Source organism: Oreochromis niloticus, linkage group LG2 (genome assembly GCF_001858045.2).
Source record: "Oreochromis niloticus isolate F11D_XX linkage group LG2, O_niloticus_UMD_NMBU, whole genome shotgun sequence".
Classification (NCBI taxonomy): Eukaryota; Metazoa; Chordata; class Actinopteri; order Cichliformes; family Cichlidae; genus Oreochromis; species Oreochromis niloticus.
The window spans coordinates 21319435-21344653 of record NC_031966.2 but is presented as its reverse complement, the minus strand read 5'-3'; the positions used below and the strand labels follow the sequence as shown (position 1 = coordinate 21344653).

Genomic DNA, 25219 nt, shown 5'->3' with positions numbered 1-25219 from the left:
GGTTTTGGCAATGGCTTTTGGGGGTTTTTGTTGTTGTTTTTTTGGATGTGTTCGTAATTTCACAGTTCTTTGTATAAACTGCCTCTAAAATGTTTGCCCATAAAATAGAATCTCTGTATAGTCTCCAGTTGGCACATCTTGGTTTTATTATTCATGCTGTCAGTTCATTCATTTCAGTTTAGCTATCGGCGTTATTAATACACTCGTGTTGTTCACGAAACCATGAAAGAGTGATCAGTTTTTGGGTTTCTGTTTTTTCCACATGTCCTGTGTGACAGCCTTTGGAAAAGGTACACAATATAACATGTCACGCAACGTTCATGCATGAAGCGTAAGCACAGCAGCTCCAAACTTGGCATGTTTTGCAATATCCATTTTGCATAAATCAGCAGTCCTCCCCTAAAATCCTCCACAGCAGCTGCATAAATCTCACCTTGTGTTCAAAGTTGCGTATTTCATCTTTGAAATCAGGAAACATACCTTGATCACCACGAGAGTGGTAGGTCAGGTAATTGTGCGATAACAGTGATTTTAATGTGTAAAATCAATCCTGTTATTTCACGCAAGAGTAAAGCCAAAGGAGCACCCCATTGTGGGCGATCAACTCTTTAGCTCACAGCCGAGATTTCCTTTTTTTATCCTTCACGGTCGGCTACATCTCAGAGACTGAGAAGACTGTGTTTAGAAGCAGGTGACTGCAGAGCTTAACTGGCATTACCGACTCTATACTGCAAGCTGCTTTAAATCAAAGTGCCCACCAAATGGGGTCATGTTGTTACTGCCTGTGTTTCCATACATTTGAACATTAAAGGCAATGACAGTCTTTTGCCTTGAGGCGCTTACTTCAGAGATTTATATTGTGAGCACCTTGTTCATAATGGCTTATAGTTTTAGCTTAGTGAACGCACAATATTGCCTCAGGGGAGTTTGTCATGCTAAACCTGATGTAAAAGTACTGTAATGGGATGGATTAGTATGTAGACATAAATGTTGCATAACATGGAGAGCCGTATGGTCTCTGAGCTCCTTATTTGGGTGGGGATGACTCACTTTGGGGCTTTGAGGAAAAATAACCCTCCTCTGGTCGGAATTGAGAACAGATTTTACTCTTTTGAACATCACTGAAAAAAAGGTTCTTAGCAGGACACACTAACTCTGCTTACCTTAAAAGCGGCAACATAACCTTGTTACTCATGCTGTGTGTACTTGTGTGTGTCTCTGTGGCTCTGCCAGGCTTGTACAACTCTGCAGACAGCTGGATGATCGTACCTAACATCAAGCAGAACCACTACACGGTGCACGGCTTGCAGAGTGGCACCCGTTATATCTTCTTCGTCAAGGCTATCAACCAAGCAGGAAGTCGCAACAGTGAGCCAGCCCGCCTCAAAACCAACAGTAAGTGAAGGCACATGTTACACTTCTGCCAGCCTTTTCATGAATATTTACAAGCCGTGTTATTTTGGGTTTGGATATTTAATACAACTGAAAGCTTGCATCTCTCTCTGTATCATTTGTGCAACATAATGTTGTCACGACTGAGTGTTTTTCACAGAGGATTGGCTTTGATTTACAAGTGAGTGGCAGATTTGCTGCTGATTCAGAGCTAGTTTAGATTATTACATTGTATATGCATACATGAAAGGAGAAAGCAGCAAGAGTGCCAGCAGTGCCTAATGTATTTCTGTCACAAACACTCACTCACACTCAAAGCAATTCACTGTATGTCATGCAATCTTCACTGAATAATTTTAGTCTAAATGTATGAACAGTTAAAAAAAAAAAAAAGTATAATGTAAAAAATTTTAAGGCATGTTTCCAGAAGGTAGACTTTCATCATTCTCTGATGTGGAGAATCAAAAAGTTGACCATTTTTTAACAAAAAGTATTTATGTCAAAAATGTGTTTGGACATTGAGTAGACATTCGATATTATGATGTTCTTACAACTCCAATTCCAAAAAAAGTTGGTACAGTGCAAAATGTAAATAAAAGCAAAATTTAATGGTTTGCAGACCTCAGAAACCCATATTATATCAACAATACAACACAGAAGACATATCATTACCTTTTGATGTGTTGACGCCATCAATTTCAAGAAGATTGTAAACACTGTAAAAATGGAAAATGATGGCTTTATGACTGTACATGTACATGCATGTGAGCCACCTAGCTTAATTGTACTCGGCATAGAAGGAGCCTGGAAAATGCTTCATACCCTCCTTGGTCAGTAGCGACTTGTTGGCTGTACATACAGACTTCATATATACATACGCTATGATGATTATAGTAAGATCTAAAGTTAATCTCTGACTACATCGTCCATCAGCACAATACCGCTACAAATTTTGAAAAATGACACAAAAATGATCCTGCATGGATAATGCTCTAGTAATAACACCACAACTAGTGTGATGGTAAGATTGAAAGTATATGGGGATATAGGTAAGGAATCCTCACACACATATTTTATCTCATAGAGTTCACATCCTGAATGGTTCGTACATAACGTTTACTTATCACATTTTAGCCACTTTTTGTCAGCTTAGGTTTACTATTATAACCTCCACACCATCTCCCCACCAAATAGTGTGTATTTAAGTTACAAGTATGAGCGGACTTACTTTTTGAAGTATGTACATACAGTACTTTCGGTAGCAAGACCCTTGTCAAGTATTCTGTGCTTTGACACACATTAAGGTGTACAAGTAGCTGAATTAAATAAACTGTGCACGAGAGAGCTTTTCCACGTTTTTCCTCTCCTGCACACCTGTCAGATTACAGTGAGTTGTGCAACAGTATAACTTATTTTTACCACTGCAAATGTTACAGGGATTAAACCTGCAGTACTCTGAGCACCAGCACCTCTATCGCCAGTCTGTCACAGAACTGATATGGCATGCTCCCTTCTTCTATAGATGTACTCATTTTGTTCTTACCGCGTACACAGCAGTTGTTTTTTCTGCTTGGAGAAATTTCCACTGTTTTTACAAGACTGTTTAATTGTCGTCCTTCGGATTCTTTGTTGTTTCTCTTTTGTTTCTTTTCTCCTGTTTTCTCCCTGAGGTAGAGTTTGCTGCTGTCAAAGCTCGCCTCAGACTTGAACTATTTTCCATTGCTTTAACGCGCTTCCTTTTCCCTGTAACAGTACAAGCTAGTACAAAATGCAGTTTTTAAGGTTAACTAAATGTGAGCAAATAAACTTCATAAAACCGCTGATACTCTTTGGGGCATGTTAGGTTCGAGTCAGCTTGAAGAGATAGAATAGTCTTAAAAATGCTTAACTCCTTTGGGACATGGGGAAAAAATATTGCCTTGCCAAACATTATGATGTGGTCACTGGTTAGAATTGCATGGGAACATAATTAAACTGTGACCACATTTTAAGAATGCATGGCCACAACAGAATGTGTTGTTTACTGACCACACTGGCTCAAGTCTGTGCCACTAAATAGACATTGTTAACATTTACTTGTCAGTACACTACACCAGGTCCAGTGACAAAACTACTGACAAACACCACAGAGGTTATTTATTTGCATTTCAAAATAAACCACTATCCGTTGTTCATAAGTAGCTGTTTCTTTGTGGCTCCTGCTGATTTTGAGTGATTATTGTGAGCGGTCTAAACATTTATTCCAGATAATAATTTTGTGTACTGACAGTCTTGTTTAGTTTTACACCTAGATCTGATTCGGTGTTCTCCAGCAGTCTGGATTTATTGATGGATTCTGTGACTTTTTTTTCCTTCCCTGAAGTCTCACAGCACCAACCTCTCTGTAATGTGGGGCTTTTTGGTTGCACTGCAAGCTACAATGAATGTCAAATTAAAGTCCCCTCTAGAGGCTCCCATATCAAGTGATAAGGTAATATGTTAGCGCTGCCTGACAACAACCATGATGAATATTGCAGGGTATCATCATAATTTATCACTAGTTCAACTCAAAGATGAATCATTCTTAATATTCCTTTTTTAAAAACAGTAAAAGAGATGTTATGGCTGTATCTACAAAGTCACATCACCCACAGTCTATTTTACAGGAATATTCATCAGGTTCAGCTGTGGCATATAATAAGTTAAAACCTCAGCGATATCGCTAATTTAGGATGTGCCCCAGGGGTGCTCAATAAAATTTTAAAATCAGTCTAAAATTGCAGCCGAAGTGCAGTGAAGCAAAAATGCAGCTGATATGCCAGCTCATTTCAGCCTCTGCCAGGAGTGGTTTTTAGGATTAACTGTCATCAGGATACACTCGGGATATATAGGCATAGTTAAGGTTTGAACCTTTTTTAGTTTATGTCACTGATTTAACATATTTTAGTATTAAGTATTCGTCTTAGCAGGCTTCTAGAAGGCACTATCACCCTCCTCACCAGCATATCCTTTTTTCCACTGTATGAGATACTTCCATCTGGAAATTTCCCAGTTCATTTCAGTTCAGTAAAGCTTTATTGGCATGATATGGTCAGAGATTGTCTATTGACAGTTTACAGTAATCTTTTTATAATACATCAAACCTCTGTTTGTTTGCATACTCGTCCTGCATGATCAGGAGTTGAGCAAGGTTCCCTAAAGGTTCTCATCTATATCAAAAACTACAACAACGTCAAGCATGTTGCCTAGCAACCACTTACCAACAGGCTAAAACAATCCACTTGTAGAGTTTATGCACCTTCGACGCCTTATAAAAGCATACAAGGGTTTTTATTTCACAGCAGTGACATTGAGATATGATGTGATCATGTTGCCTAGCAACCTACCAACAAGCTAAAAAGACCCAATTATAATGTGTATACACAAATACCACCTTAGGAAATCATTTTTATTTTGCGACAACATCTAATTTTTGTTAACAGAATTTTCATTATGCGTCATGTTGCCTAGCAAACACCTACCAGTGGGCTAAAATCACAGTCTAAACTATACTGTACCACACATAGTGAATATTTTTAAAATACCTATATTTAAACAATAGTGTACTGACTACATAGTAGTGGTGATATATGTAGTAAATACTGGTTTTATGGTTGACATTGAAGAGAATCATGCCTGGCTTTACTAATAAATTGAGGTCAAATACATTATGTATATTATATAGATATATGTAAAAACTTAACTGTATGAACAGAATAGTAAGTCACCATGAGCTGTCATGTAAGAAACAGTCAGACCCACCCACACATCAACGAAATCTCTGTCCACTGCCTATTACCATACATATTTGCCACTATAGTGTAGTGCAAGATGGCACACTACATGACAAAGTATATCATATGCATTAGTATAATGCACTACATAGGCTAAAGCTGTAGTTTAGTGCAATATTGAATGATTTTCTCTCTCCCCCTCCACTCCCACACTGTCATTCTTCCTCTCCTCTGGCAGCCTGTGCTATCAGGGGAAAGAAGCTTGTCCACCCACAGCCAACAGTGGTTGAGATTCTGAGTCGGTGATTGGCAACCAGCATTTCGTTCTGCTGTAATGGTTTAGACAAGCCATCAAAATAACAAAAAACATTAATATTTTTATCCATGATTGAGGTTTTGTGGTTTTCATTATGACACCTGTGTTTGTGTCAGCCTCTTCACATGTCTTTGTCCCTCATTCTCCCTCCCCTCTCCCACTTTTTTTTTTTTTTGGCAGAGGACTTGGTATTCAGATTACAGAGCCTCACTCATCTGTTCTGGTGAACTCGAATAGTGATTTTGGATTAAAATGGGTCACAACAAAACCGATCACAGATATCTCACTTTGACAGGCTTATTAGAGTTTTTTCCTTCTGACTCTGCTGCTCTGTGGGCTCAAGTAGCAAGCTTTTGAGCTCAGAACTTGCACTTGAAGTCTCTTTTTTTTGTCTGTGACTAGATTGGAAGGTTTAGCTGTCTCAGTATTTTAGGATGAGAGGATCTGGGGGCTTTTAACCTAAGCTCATCATATTTCAGGCAGAGGGTTGCAAGCAAAGAGCATTTTGACATGTAGCACTACCAGATGCTATAAAGTCATGCATCACAACCCTGTCTTTTCAACAACAGGACTCCTTAAATTGCTGCAGATTATATGTGGGATTGCAGCAAACGCCAAACCTCAAAACTAGGTGAATTCCCGAAGATATTAATAATTGTAATAATTATAACAATTCTAATTTTATGAACTGAAACTAACAAATATGGTACACAGAGTCAGAGAGCCTAACTAAATGCGAACAAGTTTCCTAATAAGCACAGATGTTGACTTAATCGCAAGCAAATAAACTGAATAAACTCGTCTTATTTGACCTCAGAGGACACAAATTGCAATTTAATGCAAAGCACTGAATGCATAAGGAAATGCTTAATATATTACAGAAATTATCGTCACAAATTCTGAAAGACATTTTATGGGAGCTGCTCGTGTTAAAATGAAGTGAAGGAATTTGACATGGCCTTTGCTGTTTTTTTCCTTTTGTTAAGGTCTTTTTTTGTTATGCAACAGCTTGTCGTGGCCTCAAACTTTCCATGTTCCGCTTTTATGTCCCTCTCTAACCCCTTTCTTGGCACGCTGGCCTCTGTTACCCCTGGCTATGGCATATGATCGCCTCGTCTGGAGTCTATTTTTCAATCTTTATGCCATCTGTCAAATAATCTCAGAGGTCATGCTTATCCTTTTTTTTTTTTTTTTTTTAAAGATGATACACCTTTCGGTCTTAACACTGGGCAGGTATTAGCACCAAATATTTTAAACATTTGTTTTAAAATCTTCTACTTATTAAAAGATATCCAAGAAGTTGGATTGTTATGTTAAATTGTTTTTCAGAAATCTTGAAAATTTAGGATGTATTGTGGTGGAATCCAGGAATAATAAAGGAGCATTTCACCAGTTTTACTACACTACTATGCCATAAAAGTATGTAAAAATAAATAAATAATAATCGCGTACTGTATAAATCATTTTGTGGCTCCAGTGGGAGATGTTTAAAAGCATATAAACTGCTTCATGTGATCTCATTAGGAGCTAAAAAAATATTTGGGGATTTTCATCTTACCAACAGCTCTCTGTAGTCCAGTCCACATTTCCGCCTGAAGGCAGCATCTTGAAGCTACTCACCAACATTTTACAAGTAAGAAGGAGTAAAATAAGACACCTGCTCATTTTCTGCAACAGAGATTTCTGTCTTTTTTGTTTTATACTACCCATCTCAAGTGTTCAATCTTTAAATGATTTCATCCTTTTGAAATTCAGGTTGGCTTGATTGAGACAACGTTTAAAATCATGTCCTGGAGCTTTCACTGGCTTTTGAGGTCAGTCTAATAAAAGATAAACCTCGAGTGCCTGAAAGTGAACAGTGGCACTAACGCTGGAGCATATGGAAGTATCACTTTGCTGTGGGATGCTCGCAGCCAACATGTGAAGTAACTCACAGCTTCTTGAATAACATATGAATTAAGCATGATGCTAAGAGGGGAATGTGCATGTACAGTACTGTGCAGAAGTCTTGAGCCTCATTTCTCCATATTTTTCTTCCTAGGGGCCAGAGTTTCTTTCAACTTTTTAAAGGGGTCTTGACCAAAAGTGCTCCAGGCTTTGTGAAATTTTTCAGTTTCTCGTTTTCAGTTCAGTCATTCTGTCTTATCATTTTTGGATGAAAGTGGGGGATTTTTAGTTTGTTAACAGGTGAAGAAATACATTTTAAACTTTTGTTTAAATCGTCGGCATGGTGGCACGGTGGTTAGCACTGTTGCCGCACAGAAAGAAGGTCCTGTGTTCAATTCCGCCATCAGGCCAGGGAATTTCTGTGTTCTCCCTGTGTTTGCGTGGGTTCTCGCTGGGTTCTCCGGCTTCCTCCCACAGTCCAAATACATGCAGTTAGTGGGGATAGGTTATTATAGTGGGGAAGGGTTATTTGAGCAGCATTCAATAAATCACTGCAACTATTTCTCATTTTCCGAAATATAAAAAAATGAAGGGTGGCATAAGACTTTTGCGCAGTGCTGTACAAGCAAGTGTGCTTGTGTGACCTTTTAGTATCACAACTGTGCATTTACCTCAGATTGAACTGTGACCAGGTTTCTACATGACTGTCTTCAAAAAATGGAGCCAGAAACCTACAGAGACGCAGAGAGAGCCTGTGCAAGTGGATGAAACGTGACAGATTGAGAGTGAGAAAGGAAGAGTGTTGGGTGAATAAAAGACACCAAATAGCTCTTTGCAGGGACGAGTGTCTGCAGACGTGAGTGCCCTCAGACTACTGCTTTTACCCAATAATACAACCCAGGCCTCAGCAACGCAGAGAGATGGGTAAAAGTGCAATATGCCAGTCCAGTTACACTTTGTAATTCTTCAATGGGAAAGACATTCACTTTAAACAAGCACAGAGTGGTGTTATTAAAGTACAGATAAAACATGTTTTCTTTTTATGACTCGTATTTTTCACAGATATTTGCTTTATTGTTCTTTAATATGTCTTTTATTTATTATAGAAAAAATTATGATAGTAAAATATTATTTTAAATTGAAGCATTTAGTCATTTAAAAAAAACAAACTTCTGTTTTTTTTTAAACGACATAATAATGATTACATTTGTGCTTAAGGAAAAAAATATTTTTATGCATTTTTAAGCATTAAATTGAATTAAGCTTGCATCTCTGCTCGGTCACAATTTATTAAAGTTGTGGCTCACAAAACAACAAGAACCCATATTAATCCAGACTGCTTTTATTAGGCTGTGCCCTGTTTGTGCATTTTTTTAATTGCCTGTCTGTCTCGGTAATGAATTCATATCAACAAGAAGCAAAGCTGCACTCAGAGTATGAAGCAGTTTGGTTATTTAGGACAGAGAACAGATTTAAATTTAGAATGAGTGGTTTTTTTTGCATGGTATGTAGATTGGTCTTACAGTTTATCATGCAGTGCCTCTCTCTGTCTGTGTCTGACTGTTATTCCCAGAGACAGTTGGAACGAGACGTCTGATGATATAGAACTGTAAGCAAATAAAGGCCCTACCACTTTCTTGATCTACGACCTTATTATTTTGCAAAAATGTAGTCCCAATTAGAGTGAAACAGAAAATAAGGCAGGATATGCTCTTGAGCGTATGTTCCTGGGTTTTTAAGTCAGATCTGCTCTTTGTCAAGTCTGGTTTTCAAACACCAGTAAAACACCAGTACACCCGCATCCAAGATCCTCTAGGCTGCAAAACCAGACTCACTCACCAGTCAGTGAGTGATGTCACGGTGGCTGTGTCCATCTTTCATATACAATCTGAAATATTCCACACTGCAGGCCACTCACTATAGTCCTATGGAGCAGGCTGTCCCACTCATAACTTCTGATTTTGAAGTGCCGGTGCAGCTGGATTTCAACTATAAGTTCTAATTTCCTCAGCTAAGGCCACAAACAGCTTCTTTTGAACATGACAGGTTTTTTTTACGTTTTTTGTGAATATTTCTAGCGGTTACATTCTCATCTCCACTGATATGTTGTCAGTTTAGCTATGATAGTGTGTTGTTACAATGACCAGACGCATTCACATTCCAGCTTTCTGGCTTAACATTTGGACCTGTCCCACAGTGTGAAGCCTCCACTGTAATTTTCTAGAACAAAGGAAACTGTCTGACGGAGGAGCACCAACAATATAAACCTAGTCTTAAATATGTCTTCATTTAGCAGCTCTATTGTTTTAACTAAAGACTGGGCTCTATTTTGAGTGAGCATATTGTTTATGTCTAAACAAAACCCATTCTGAATGAATACTTGCCTTCCTGTAGGCAGCGACTTTGCTGACAGTCAAACACTGGACTGTTGACTTAACAATGTTTGTCATTCTATTGGTAAACTATTCTGGGCAGCCATATTGTGTGTGTACAAAGCAGGGAGTCAGCAAACCCCAGAGAGTTTGTGGATGTGTGTATGTGTGTATTCCTCAGATCCTAGACACAATATTAGGTAAGCAGCTAAAATCCCGGCTGAAAATATCACATGTCAAGGTGCCCCAGGGATACACGTCCCTCCTCCTGTTAAAGGGCCTGCAATAATATTTACCCAGCATGCATCTCCGTTGACAGGCCCCGAGCTACCACGCACTCCTTAAAGTAAACAGTCGGAGGTAGAGATGAGATGAAGAAACAGGAGGTAAATCGGAGCAGAGGTTGGAAAGCTATAGAGAAGGAGACGAGGAAGCGTCCACATAGAATAGTGGCATACTGGGATTTTAAAGCATTCCTGGTAGATCTTTTTTGCATGTCAGTGCTACTTCTAACTCCCCGTTTGTTCTGATCTGTCAAATAAATTAAAAACAATAGTGAGACAGTCTGTACATGCACAAAAAGTAGCTCTGGAATATCCCCATGACTTTGATTTTAAATAGATTAACAGGGAAATTAGATAAAACACTTCAGTTCTTTTGCTTTAGGTAGTGCCAATTTGCAACACTCGCCTCGGGGCTATAATATTAAAAAGAAAGTCCCAACAATCAGACGCAGCACCAAATATTGAATTTCTCTCCAATTCCAACATTGTGTTTAAGAAACCTGTGATTTTTAGATCCGTATCCATTATGTAATGCCCTTCTGGGAGGTGTATGTCGAGTTCCACCTTCATTTTGCAGCATGAGACCAAAAAACCCAAAATGCTGTCATTAGTCATAAAGAACTGTTTCCAGGAACAAGACAAACAATAATCCTGCAACAACTCGTCTGGCCCCCACGGGGCCCTGAAGTAACACTGGCAGTGGGATTTACGATTCAGTTTTTTAATAAATCCTCTCAGAGAACAGAGTTTGCAAACCAAAACTCCAAATGTCTCCCAGTTTGTCTCTACCTGTCACTTTGACTTTTTTTTGTCTTTTTTTGGAAAGATGGGTACCATGTGTGCTTTCAATCAGGGGCGTCCCATTTCAGAGGGTTTTAAAGCAACCGTGTTTAGGCTGCTTGTCAGAGGCAAATCAGTCTGAAAAGACATTTAAAAAGCAAAGTCTGACCTATTTAGCTGCCAGGCAACCTTTTAGAAGTCCCACAGCATCTTGAGTTGCTTGACAGTGAAAACAATAAATCACAGCTCCACAGAAAAACAAGCAATTGACACAGAATAGAACATCCCCCTAGCTGATCCAGTCTAGCATCAAACTTTGTAGTCCATCACTGTATGCACTGTCAAGAAATTCCATGATATGATGAAAAACGGCAAGAAAGTAGTTTTGTGGACAGATGTTAGCCGGGTGTATCTGATTCCTCGATGTAATAGAGCTTCATTGTTTTCCATAAATGTAAGAATGAGGCACAGTGTCGCCCTCATAGGCATGTTCCTTCATTAAGAAGAAGTTAAGAACTTATAAAAATTAAAAAGTACTGATTGATGGCGCATTTATTGGCTTTGGTCTTCCCACATAGTGTTGCATCATTTCCTCTTTCTTGTTGATATCCAAATATTCCATAGAGCTGAAGACAGCCAGGTCACTTCGCTGCGTTATAAATAGCTTTGTTTTTATGAGCTGTCAGCGCTAACACGTTTCTCATTAGCTGAACGTGAAGCGGCTCAGTTTTATCATAAACCATAATAAAAGATCTTATCATTATCCTGTTATTGTTATCTTGAAGGTTACCAAGCCAATTAAACATCAGCTTTAACTTTCAAAGCTTATGGTGGCATTGTACACTACATCGTCTTTCAGTGACATCCGATTCTTAATCTATCAAGTTTAATATGATCTCCACTCCTAAACCTCATGCCCATCTTTTGCTGCTATAACAACTTCGACTCTTCTTGGAAGGGTTTCCATGAGGTTTAGGAGTGTGCAGCGGCTGCTCAGTCATGGAAACCCATTTCATGGAACTCTCTAATTTGAAGGCTACATGAACTTTGGACCTTTTAGCAACTGACTCTGCAGAAATTTGGCAACCTCTATGCAGTATGTGCCACTTTGTTATACTATCAATAACAGCTGACTGTGGAATATTTAATAGTGAGGAAATTTTATGACAAGACTTGGCAGCATGCTATCACAGTACCACTCTGGAATTCACTGAGACCCTGAGTGCGACCCATTCTTTCACGAAGGTTTGTAGAAGCAGTCTGCATGCCTGGGTGTTTTGATTTTGTACACCTGTGGCCATGGAAGTGATTGGAACACCGGAATTCAATGATTTACTTTTTGCAGTATAGTATATGACCATGTTTTGTCATTTGTATTTTTGAGGCTGAGAGAGTTTTTTTCTTATAGTTGCTCGCTGAAATTCATTAATTCAGCCGGTGAAAATGCCAGCAGGTGGAGGGGGCGATTGGGGTTGTGTTAAAATGCCAGACAGCAAACGATCAGCATCTCACCAAGGAAAGCTTCATAATAAAGCCATGCTTTCAAGTCCCCTTTGATACATTTGCTATTTTTTTTCCTGCAGTGCAGCACATTTATGTGAATTGACACAACAAAAGAGGGAATACCGAGAGCGTGGCTTTGTTTTAGTGAATGATTACATTTCACACACACAAGCAAAAGCCCTGAGAAAGAATCTCGCTGGAAGAAGGGGGGGAAAAAAGGCAGTCTTTCACATGCTTTTACTCTAACGAACCATCACAGACGCTTCCTTTCCAAAAATGGCTTCTTAATCACAGTGAAATTCTAAGCAGACCCAGAAGCCTTACTGAATATTATTTTTCTAGCACTGGTCTCTGAAGACTTTGCCTAGTTCGTTAAAGGGTGAAACTGCAGAAGATCAAGGACTGCTGTTTGTCTTTGCTTTTTCACTACACAAAGACTTTTCCAGTTTTTGGAGAAGTTTTGTAAAAAGAGCCAAAAAATTGCCCAGGAAGGAGTGAAAAGAGAGGATGTGACACATAAACACTCTCGATGCCAAGAAGTCATGCTGAGCACCTAATACCCATGCAGTGTTATTGGATGTCCCCACCCGTGTTACATGGCTGCTGCATTTTTAATCTCACCAGTGTACCTCTGTATCTCAGACACATGAAAGTAGTCAGCACAGCTGGATTCGACGCCACGTCACATATGAACGAGACAATTATAAGCGGCACGCTGCCAGCTGGCAACTTCTAAACAAATGTAAAAACCTGTGAAAGGATACGAGGTTGCGTTATGCCGCTGCTGTGTCAAGAGAGCTCGCTCGGTGTCCCTGATGTTGCTGTTCCTACTGCAGTAATTGTTTAGTTATGCAGTAAAATGGATCTTTTTTTTCTATCTCCTTCATTATGGAGGCAACCCAGTCTTTCCCTCAGCAAAAATGGAAGCCAGGAAAAAGAAGAAGTGTGGGTGAAATTGACTGAATTGAAATAAAGTCGATTACCCAGATGCTGCCCCACTGCAACTACTCCAGCAAAGACCCAGCAGAATGAAGTTGGAATGAAATTACTTTTTATAAATGCTCCCCCAACAGTTGTCTCTTTTATTTCTCTGCTCTCTTTTATTTTTCCTTGATACAATTTCATTTCTGTGTTTTACAAGGTTCCATTAAAGACTCGCAAGTACGTAACAATACACAGCTCTGAGGCAGTCTAACGTAGAGCGATTATCTCTGCTGACACAGATATCGCTGAGCATTTCTGCAGAAGCTGAAGCACACTAATCACAGTTACCGCTTGGATATTGCATCCCTGAGATTTGCTGCTCCCCCATCTCATCTTTATTGTTTTGCCTCTAAAATCTGACAGCAATATGCATATTTTTGGTCAAGAACTTTATTCGTGTGGGGGCGTGCATGTGTGGTTTCTAGAGGTAGCTGATATAAGAAGGGTTCTGAACTTTCTTTGAAGTAAACATTCACTTTCTTATTTTGAAACGGTCTTCTTCCTAATGTAGAACTCCACACATGACTTATTTACACCTTTAGGCCAGCAGTACAGCACTCCAGAAGAAATCAAATTTGGCATGTTCTCCAAGTGCTGCTAGCAAATACCAGTACACTTGCTGCGACTCTAGGTCTGTTCATTTCATGGCAGCTCTGCAACATGGAGAAGCTTCAGCAGCGCACGGAGTACTCAAATCTTTTACTTAAATAAAAGAAGAAGTGTCACACAGTAGAAAATTCTTCACTGTGTGCAAGTTTGTCCGACCTTCAGCATTAAGTTAAAGTACTGACGTATGAATAGTAATGTAGAACAGCTTCATAAAATGAAAACGCTAAAGTACAAGTAGCTAAATTTTTATGTTCAGCACAGAAATGTATTGGGCTCATTTTCACCAGTGACAGACTTATGACTCATTCTGGGAGTAGACATGGCTTGCAGGTGCCTTAAAACAGGAAATGAAAACTTAGACAGTGGTTACAAGTTGCAGGCGATTTTTTTTTTTTTTCCAAATTTGTAACAGTTTAGTCTCTAAACTGTCTAGTCTCCAGCTATTCGACATATTCATGGGTTATTTCAGTTGTACCGTCCATTTTGATAGTTTTATTTGCAGTGAGTTCATGCCAAAAACTCACAGTTTAAGTGCAAACTGATTATTTCAGACTTTGTCCATTTACAAGAATCCTGCTGGCCCCGGTTCAAAACATTTCTTCTTGGCAATTTACTGAACTGCATGTCTGCTTCTTGTAGAGGCTCTAGTTGATGCCTTGTGTACGGGCCTGCTTGTCCTCTACCGTCACGTGCGTCTCCCCTTCCTGAACCTCGGGCCCAGCCCGGGCTCTCAGGAGTCATCCCCTGGAAAGGCATGACAGAGCCCCAGTGTTTGGAAATGGCTGCGCTGGCAGCGATAAGCAGTTCAAAGAAGAGAGCGCATTAATGTAATTGGCTGCCAGCAGCACATTGGCCTCGTCGTCTCATATCCACATGCGGTAACACACACTCACCACGCAGATTATTGGAGAGGGGAGTGTGTGAGAGTGGAGAGAGGATAGAGAGGATGAGAATGAAAGAATGGGGGGAAGAGAGATGAAGGCAAGGGCAGATAGAGAGAGGGGAGGCGGAGTCCGGGTCCTCATTGTGTCGCTCATTAAGCCATGGGAGGCTCAGGGAGGCTGAGAGATGAGATGAGAGGTGTCAGAGTTAAATGTCAGGTCTGGAAGGGATGTGGCTGACTTCCATGAAGCCTACGCACACACACATTGAGAGGTTGAGAGGGGATCCTCTGCCGAATCTTCAGTCTCATATTATCCCCTCAACTTCTCTTCTCCTACTCGCTCCATAGCTCCTCTCTCTCTCTGCCACTCACCTAGTTTTGCCCTCCCAATTTTCCACCCATTACACCCAAATTACTGGTGCCATTGCAAACTGAATTGTTGCAGCCGGGTAGTAACATTTCCACTGAAAAGCCCCAACCGCTACCTATCGTGGTGGAAGTGAAGGCTATTTCCTTCAGCTAATTTCCAAGTCTGTGTGATTGGAGGCACAGAGGAAAATGCCGGGTGGCTTCCTCCACTGTTACGAAATGTTTTCACCAAAGGCTGTGAGAAGCTTTGAAGTTTAGACTCTCGCCCTTGTATCTCAAACATTCTCCTCTTGTGTCTCTCCCTGTGAGTTCTCTGCAAGCACTTCTCACCCCGCTTTCTATTTGTTTTCTTCTTTTGCTGCTCTGGGTTGAAATCTTCCTCTCGTTTTATTCTTATTTTTGGTTCTTTCTTCCTTTTATCTTGTGGCATCGCCGGCCTCTTTCACTTCACAAGCTTGAGTGGAAAAAAAAAACAATGGCAGCCACACAATCAGAAACTAGCAGGTGAACATACAGAAGCATTAAAGAGCTGAAAGAGTCAGATATTTTAGTCAGAGATGGTGGAGACCAAAAAAGAGCTCGCGTCTGTTTTAACCTGAAGTCCGGACTAAAAACACTGTCAGTTAAGCTTTGTGAGGGCTGCAGGTGTAAGCAACTCGTAACTCAATATATTTCTCAATGGGACCTAAAACAAGGAGGAACTAAAAAATAAAATAGTCAGCCATGATCACTTGATCATGATTGGATCCCTCACCTTGCAATATTTTCATATATTTCCAGTACACTGTGCACATTTTTAAACATTGCAGCATTCACCAGACTTGCACACTTTAACCACTTATTACCAGCTCCACATGGCTAATAAGCTTAAGCAGCATGAGCATATAGCTAGCCATTACTCAATCATTACTTAATGCGCCGTATGAAGCCATTTCTCTGCAGTTATTTGCCTTCTTTATTTTCACACAGGATGTTTGCACCAACACTGAACATGTTCTTGATGAAAACAAAAACTGTTACACACAGATACACTGTGTATTTCACCAAAAATCTTGGCTTCCACACCAGTAGCGTGCCTGCAGTTGAGAACAGCAAAGATGAAGCAATCTCTTCATTCTCTGCCTTGGCTGTCACCTAATCCTCCTGATGTGTCTGTCATATAATAATCCTCCTCCTGGTTTGGTTCTGTTTATATGCACGCGCAGAGCTAATGCACTAAACATACAGACGTTCTAGTATGCCGTATCAATCAATACGTTTGAGGTCCACATTGGTGGAGTTATTACAAATCAAAAATACATTTTCCATAACACCCACAGCTCTACAACCAATAAATATATTTGTTCATGATAATAAAGTAAACAAAGCAATTTAAGTCAAACAACACCTGAACACAATTTTGAAAGCTGTAGTATAAAATGAGAATGTTATACCTAAAAATGTGCACAGTGAGCTTCTGTATCTGGGTTTTCATTACAGTAATAAGTAACGCTGTTTAATAATGTCACACTATTAAGCATTAATAAGGTATTTATAAGCTATTAGCAAGTGCTTAATTCATCATTTATATAAGATTACACCTGCTTTGTGTATCATTTATAAATACAGATATGTTTATCCATCTGTTACTGTTACACCATGTGCAGTTATCACTGTTAGTAATAATCATAGTCATAAATATAACCATGTTATATCTGTATTAAAAATGAAATTAGAAATGAGCACTTACCTTGCTAATACCTAAATAACAGTTCATAGTGTGACATTATTAGAAACTGCTACCCAGTTATAATACTTCAGCATTATCGAGGTAATAATTAAACATCTCAGGTCACATCTTTGTTTGTGTGCCATTCATGAAGATTTGGAATTTAATGATGACGGCGTTTTTATTATTACATGCAGTAACAGCACGTAATTATATCTCTTCCCAGGTCAACCTTTCAAGTTGGACCCCAAAACAGCCCACAAGAAGTTACGTCTGTCCAACGACTGCCTGACCATGGAGAAGGACGAGAGCTCGCTGAAGAAGAGCCACACCCCGGAGCGCTTCAGCGGAACAGGCTCCTATGGAGCTGCTGGTAATGTCTTTATTGACAGCGGGTGTCACTATTGGGAGGTGCTACTCGGAGCATCCACATGGTAAGAATCACACGCACGCACACACAAGTGCATTATATAAGCCTGCAAGGAGGCTTGATAAACTGAAATATCTTTCTTTTGGGAGTTTAAATCTAGGCTGTTACGCAACCTCCCCCCCCACACACCACACACACACGCAACAGACACACACCACACACAGTGTATACTCTTATTCTAATTATATTCTTTTCACTAATTGGCTGTGAAGTAGACCTTTTTCATGCACAAAAAACCCAAAGGGGCTACGCGTATCTTGTGTGTCCTCAGCATGAGGTAGCCTGACTGTGTATGTAAAGTCATTAAGGAGGACACTAGTTTCAGATCAGTAATGTGTTCCAAAATGTGCCTTCCCTGCAGGTATGCCATCGGCGTGGCTTACAAATCAGCCCCGAAAAACGAATGGAGCGGCAAAAACTCATCCTCATGGGTGTTCTCACGTTGCAACAACAACTTTATGGTGCGGCACGATGGTAAGGAGATGCTGGTGGAGGCGAGTCTGCAGCTGAGGCGGCTGGGTGTCCTGCTGGACTACGACAACAATTCGCTGTCCTTTTACGATGCCATGAATTCCCAGCATATTCACACCTTTGAAATCTCCTTCCTCCTACCTGTTGTACCCACTTTCATGATCTGGAACAAGTCAGTCATGATACTCTCAGGGCTACCTGTCCCCGATTTTGTCGATGGTGTGGCCTCGGATCTTCAAGAGCACCAACAGCAGCAAATGGGGATGTGCCGGCAAGACTCGCCATACTTGACCGGGATGAAGACCTGCCACTGAGTGGTCGTGTGACTGTAAATGCGATTAAAACACTGACACGGTGGCTCATGTTAGCTAGTTACTTTCATATGGGTTTAAAAAGTTGCAAATATGCACAGCAGTCTGGAAAAATGTCAGTCCGGTTAGTTTGTAGCCATCCAATATTTTGCAAATCCATCATCAACGAATGGGAATGAGGTCTTTTGACTGCAGCCATCAGCACACGTAAAGTCCATCCGATGCCCTGCAGTCACTGACAGAGAAAGCTTTGGTGTCCTGTATTTTCAGGACCATTTAAGGTCTTCCTTTTTTCATCTGTGTTTCACCCCAGGCAGAAGACCAAAGTGAGAATCTTCATGTCAGCCATTTAAAGTTTGAAGGTGCAGCACATGAACAGTGAAACTACTTAACCTGTGGTAGATTATGAGAAAGACAGAAAAGGAAAAGAAAAAGTATACAGAGAAAAATGAATAGAAAACCGATTGATGCTTTCAAAAGTATTTAACTCGTGGTGCTTTGACCACAGCAGTGGAAAGTGCTGTCCACCGATCCATAATAGTTATCAAACAGGTGGATGGAAAGGCCATAGCAGATGCTTAGAATCACAATTTTTAGCCGTATCGAACTAGTAAGTGAGCCTCCTCATGCCCTGAGTATCAGGGGCACTGTTGTTCCCAAAAAAGCCGATCTTTTAATGTCTTGATTATAAATTACCCTTCTCTCTAAGGGGACAAGTAAACACAAACCTACCAGCAAATTACCCCACACATCATTTCAGAGCGTCTGGATCCCCTCAGCGTTAGGGTCAAGCAGTCAGGATTTGTCTTTAGTTTATCGTCTGTCTTAGTAGTGTGAAAATTGATGCCACTTTCATGTCTGTTATTACAGCGCAAGCAGCCGAGCTGGCCTTGTAGCATAAATTCTGGAAGCTCCAACTTTCAAGCTGCAGAACGTAACCTCCTGTAAGACCATAAAGTGTCTAAAGTGTTTAAATTTCTCTTTTATTACAGATTTAACAAAAGTGTAACGTGTGAATGGGTAAGCTTTTGAAATGCTGCCAGACTGGACTTTTTCTGTCCCCCAAAAAAAGGAGCTTTTTTTCCTTTGGGGGGATGTTTGATTCCTGCAAGGTTTACACTAGTACATACATTCTCTGGGAAACGTACAATACCACTGCTTTGCTTTTATTCAGTCAGTTTTTGATTTCTACATTAATAAAAACGAATAAAAAGCAAAATTATGAACAGATCTTTGCTGATCATATTTTAGCAAATGCGATCTGTGTTAACTGCACGTAACTAAAACACACTACAACTAGAAAACATGTCTGTATCTTACAGTTTCTCCAAATGTGTATGCAGACATCCAATTATAGACATTACAATCTCTAGCTTGGTTGAGTTTTGTATTTACTGCACACAATGGAAAAATAATGCACACCAGTAACTGCAAATTCACTGTAAGAAGATTTAAGACTAGGAAAAAAACTACAAATTAAGACAGGGAGTTCAGTAGTATTTTTTCTTGGTTGTAAAAGTAACACAAAGCTTAACTGCATATTTTGATGTATGCTTAAACACAGTACCTGAATGCCACGTTAGCATCATCTGCACTCCCAAAATGTGACACGTTTACAGTGTGATCATACCGATGAAACAAAAACGCTAAAAACCTCCCTGCATCAGTCCAGACACGAGAGTGGTATTCTTTTTCCCCACACAGAGACTCTTGATTCTTAAAATATCCCATTTTTTTTTAGTTTGTCTACTACAGCAGGCTGTACTGCAAGTATTTCCTTGCCGCTGTTCATGTGTTGTGTCCTTAATAGCTATGTGTGGTCACTGCTATAGTCCTTTCCTCGATCTTCCTCCTGGATTTGACCCGTCAGTCTTGTTTTGTATTGACAGGTCACAGCTTCCTTATTTCAGGAAGCGTTAGCGTCGCTCCCGGATTCTTTATTAACAAGATCCCAGGGGGCAGATTTGCATCATGTGACTACTCGACTTGTATAATAAGAGGTTTATTGATAACTAGAGGAAAAAAAAGTGTTATTTATGAAAAAAATGGTTTACTTTTATTATTAATCGCAACATATTCATGATGCACTTTTTAATTAACACTAACTCCCCTCTGTGAGTATTGAAATAGATGGAAATGTGTGGCAGGGTTGTAATGGGGAGGGTAAGAGACAATAAGCACTGCTGCTGGTTGTGTTAACTCATTCTGTTTTTCTGCTCATATTTTCAAAGTAATTTATGGTGGTTAGCGTGTAAAACATACTGCAGTAAAACCTCTTTTGGTCACTCGGAGAATTTTGCAATAAAGAAAAAAGTCACAGCTTTTAAGTTTTGTCTACTGTGCTTTAAACACAACCAGCGACTTATCCTCCCCATTGCTTTTTTCAATAGCATACAGTGAAACTATGTTTAGAAAAGGGATATGATTATGATGGTGTTTGTGGGATTTTTATCATGATTTTAATGAATAACTAATAGCTGTTTGTTGTTGACTTTTCAGGGAAGGAGGTGGTTAACACTTAAACCTGCTGTCTGTCGCAATGTCATGGCATGATTGTGTTTTCCTCTGTAATTTGTTACCACACACACACACACACACACACCAACACACTCCATGTTCAGTTTAGGTTGTCGTGATAAATGCATGATTCATTATAGGATCTCACAGTTCACCGGGTAATTTAAGTAACTCTTTAATGCTCACCAATTTGTTTTTTTCCCTTTGGGTAGAGGCTCACCTGAACATTTTACAGCAGACATGACCTCGAAACTCTTTCTGTTCTTGATCACTATTCAAATAGCAGCTGAAGCTTTGGATTTAAAGGCCTAGCGTGGGTGACAGTTTCTCTCTGGTTTGATATTCAAGGAAGCAGGGCTGATTCAGACAATCAAATATGTATCATAGTTTTTGCCGATTTAAGAGGCTGCGTAGCCAGAAAGTCGAGAGAAGCTGTGACAAAGTGACACTGGAGGTTGTGCTTAAAATAAGATGCAGACTTTTACCCGATTTGACACGAGAAACCTTACGCCTCATTGCCGATTTCACTCCTTTTACTCATCACGAGGTATATAACCGTTGACTGTCTTGTAACATTTCTACTCTGACAGGCTATGATCTCCTTGACTTGAAAAAGCAGGCGTTCCCTGCAAACACGCTGTTTTAAATCATTTGCTGACCTTAAAGTTCCTTGATGAGTCAGTTGGGAACGGCAGTGAAAATCGGATCTGCATTATTCACCGAGGGAAACTGAACGGTGCATCAGTTCTGAATATTTTCTCGAGGTGTTGATTGATAGAGAGATTCCACATGTCAAAGATAACACAGCAGATGAACAAAGCAGGGAGCTTACCCAATGTTACCTGACTTCCAGATATCCATTCATCTTGCTGAATAATGTCGGTCGCAGCAACCGCACAGTGTTGATTTGTGATCTGGACCGACAAGCTCAACTCATCTGTGCAAGTGTGCTTGGCTTGGTCACTGCATGAATATGTGACCTTGCCGCAGGTTCATACTGTAACTCTGTCCTTATCTTCGAGATAGGGTTTCCTGTCGAGTCAAACATATTCTCGATTTTTATTTTTATTTTTTACAATGGGGGAAAAAAAACGTTGAAAGCATACAGAAAATGTTCATTGCCATGCATATCAGATCATCTGCAGTGCTCTTTTTTTGTGTCACAAGTCAATACAGTAAAATATATACGGTGAATGATTTTCAATAGCTACCCACTCCTTGTAGTGCAGTGTAATACCCTAGAGACAATGCAATAGATTCTCCTTTCTGCTTTTCTGTTTGTGTAACTTGGGAAATTGTTTTGGGTTTTTTTTACAACTCAAAAGAAAGGCACTCCTCTCCTTTTGACATTTGGACCTTAATTTAAAAAAAAAAAAAGAGAGAAAAAAACCTGAAACAGCACAAAAAAGAGCAGTTTTGCCTTCCTGCAATGCTTCCTGTTTCCATAGATATAACAGATATACTTTTAGTCAGAGAGGAATGTAAATCATAGGGGGAAATATATATTATATAAAGTTGTATATTATACAAAATATATATGAACCAATGTTATTTATGTGAATTAAGTCCAATTAAAAGTCTGATCCCAAAAACTGTTGGAGTCAAGAGTTTCTTTTTAGGTTTGTTACTTAAAAATGATGCAACTGCTAAATATAATTTCAAATATTTACAGAAAAAACTGAGATCCAAGAGAGGAGTGAAAAAAAAATTCCAGGGTTGGACAGGGCGATGCTCCTGTCCTAAAGTCTCAAACTGTTCTTTAATCATGTTGATGTTTTAACCAGGTTTACAACACTGGAAAGATTCATAATAAATCTCCCTTTAAGCAGCTTGTGAAACACAAACTGTGGGCCTCTCACAGGTCTTACAAACATGTACGGGAATTTAAACTACAACCCACAGCTTTCAAAGAGGCTGAGCCCTGGAACGGTACATGGGATAGTAAGGTTGCCAGGTTGGCAGGTCATCCAGAGCTCAGGGTGGGGTTTGTAGGGCTATACCCTCTTAGCCCTCATCTGCCATCACTGGCACGAGTTACTCACTACAACTAGTACTGTAGTGCATTGGCCCCAGCACTGCCTGCGAGCATGGCACAAACACAAACACTGACCCTGAAAGGATGAACAGCCCGCTCATGTAATTTGCATTTAATTTGCTTTGAGGCAGCAGGAATGCTCTAACAGTGTAATAAGGGAACCAGGGGAATTTCAGCTGGCTGAACAATTCAAAATGTAGACTAACATATACGATGACAGCTGTGGGCCTGTGTGGAGTTTGCATGTTCTCCCCATGTCTGCGTGCATTCTCTCCAGGTACTCTTGCTTCTTCCCACAGTCCAAAGACATGCCATTAATGGGGTTAAGTTAAATTGTGATTATAAATTGGCCCCTGGTGTAAATGTGGGTGTGAATGGTTGACAACCTGTCAAGGGTGTACCCAACCTTTTGCCCTATGGTACCTGAGATAACCCCTGAATTGGAAAAGAACAAGAGAATGGATGGATGGATAGAAGATGACAACATTTGTGAGTCCTAGATTGCCTTAAAATGGCATCACACGAGCAGAAACGCCAGTGAGTTCATACCCAACTTTACATTCTGGCTTCATTATAGTGTCATCTACTCACCAGGAAACTTGTAACTGCAGCTTGCAGTCAGAGGCATGTGGACAAAATCTGCCCTCTGACTGATATACATATAAATACCAGTCAAAGTACACTCAAATGCTTTTGCAGTACCTCTGGTTATAGTTTTCAGGCCAAACCTCTGCCCTGATAACACTCACAGACAAACTCACAAAATGAAAACACGACCAGGCACTCTCTTGCAGCTGCTAAATGTGGTGGTTTAATGCATTCTGCCCTATGACCTTCTCTCTCTACCAAGAACGCCAAAGGACCGCTCTCAGAAACTGTGTAGAAGAGCTTGTTTTGTAAAACAGGAAGAGACTATAATAAGATCCCTGCTTCTCTACATTTCCATTACTATTTAACTCGAAGCTACATGTTGAACCTCATTACCTGATTAACATGATAATATAGTGCCTAATGTAAATTTGCTTATTGAATAACATAGACTCAGAGAAATCCAGTTTCAACCTATTACCTCTCCATTATGTCACTGCAACTTCCCGGAAGGTTAGGAGACATTATGATTATAAATATATGCGCACATCTATGCATACGCAGTATTTAATCCTGCGTTATGAATCTATCACATTGGGCCAGGGCTTTTTAAAATCTAGTTTGCCTGTGCACTGATGGATTACAGGGCTCTGTGACGTAACTCCATCCAGGTTAGGCCACAGGTTTAAAGATTGGGGCACTGTCTACCTCTCCGTGTGTGACAGATTAGCAAACGGTTAAATGTGATACTGGCTCTGCCTCTGCTCCCTCACACTGCTAGCAAGCAAGCTGTTGGAGCAACCCATAATTACATTTCTAATTGCAGAATAATTAGGACTCCCTGTGTAGCTCGTTAAGTCATTTGTCACTAAAGCCTCTAATGTGGCATACAACAACTCTCTAATTACAAAGAAGGAAAAGTGCACAAGATGGGCAGCATTTCACTACTTGTGGCCTAAGTTTTGTTTGATGCATATTTCATTCATATTTATCATTATTATTATTATTATTATTATTATTATCTGCTATGACTGTGTTATAACCTAGTAAAACAAACTCTACCAGCAAAAGCAGAATTTTCTACTGATAAAATGAAGTAAGAACCCATGTGATTAAGAGCCATGCTTCACATTAGAGTGGTTGCTTTCTTTCTTTTCACCTTTAAATTACAGCAAGGTCAAGTAATTTCACTCTACAGAGAACAGTGAAAAAAAAGATCTCATCAAAAGCAGATGATATACTGCTGTAATGTAACCCATCTGGCCTTTCAAAAAAGACTGCTTCTCACAGTTCTGTCAGGACTTTAACCACAACTTAAACAAAAAACAAAACTACAATTTTATTCAACAGTTTTGCAGTAATAATTGGGTAAAGCTGTGGAATGAATTACAGTCAAAATAAGTGCATCTTTTGAACAGATAAAAGAATATAGAAGAAACAAGGACAACGTTGAGGATGCACCCCAGCTCCAGGTAACATCAAACTCTTAATAAAACTGCAGCGAGTCAAAAAAAAAAGAACACAGACAGTTTCTTATGGATCCCAAACCCCTAATGCATTTTTGTGGTTAAACAGGACTTATTTTTTCTTTTCTTTTTTTTAAATAATAAGCCCAGCAATCAATAGAGCTACACTATTTTTGTTGCTGATCCTACCATACAGTCATAGCTGTTATGAAATCATGTGTTTGCTTACCGTTGCTTATTCAAGGCAGTAAACTTGGCAGCTCTATAAACAGTACAGATGTATATGAATCAAGCAATGCGCAAACACTGACTCCAACTGTGTCCATCTCCAGTTAGGCATAACAGCATTGCCTCTAAACTCACCAATAACCTAATAAATCCTGCAAACAATAATTAGCTGGGAAATGAATGCAGAATAGTAGCAATATTTTATCATCTCTTAAGCTTTTTGAAATATACAGTTCTTTCCCTATAGGGGAAAGAAATTGGACTAAATGCAAGTGGGGCCTATCAGCAATATTTGATCATTTGTCACAAGTATTAAAATCTGCTATTACCATCG

The 25219-nt window shown here is 39.7% G+C and overlaps 1 protein-coding gene and 1 long non-coding RNA gene across 5 annotated transcripts in view; both read left to right on the top strand.

The window, feature by feature from the left end:
• The window catches only part of mid2 (midline 2), a 151101-nt gene extending 128941 nt beyond the window's left edge, over positions 1 to 22160 (top strand). For all 4 annotated transcript variants that reach the window (XM_005467574.3, XM_005467576.3, XM_005467575.2 and 1 more), the window contains 3 exons: positions 1234 to 1395; positions 17066 to 17273; positions 17631 to 22160. In XM_005467574.3, the coding sequence (XP_005467631.1) occupies positions 1234 to 1395; positions 17066 to 17273; positions 17631 to 18054 (794 nt within the window). In that variant the 3' untranslated portion in view covers positions 18055 to 22160. The remainder of the gene's footprint in view (positions 1 to 1233; positions 1396 to 17065; positions 17274 to 17630) is intronic.
• LOC112848210 (uncharacterized) lies at positions 6938 to 8363 on the top strand. The gene is made up of 3 exons (XR_003222208.1): positions 6938 to 7093; positions 7216 to 7385; positions 8040 to 8363. It is a non-coding gene; the product is annotated as an uncharacterized LOC112848210 (long non-coding RNA).
• Positions 22161 to 25219: the final 3059 nt, after the last annotated feature.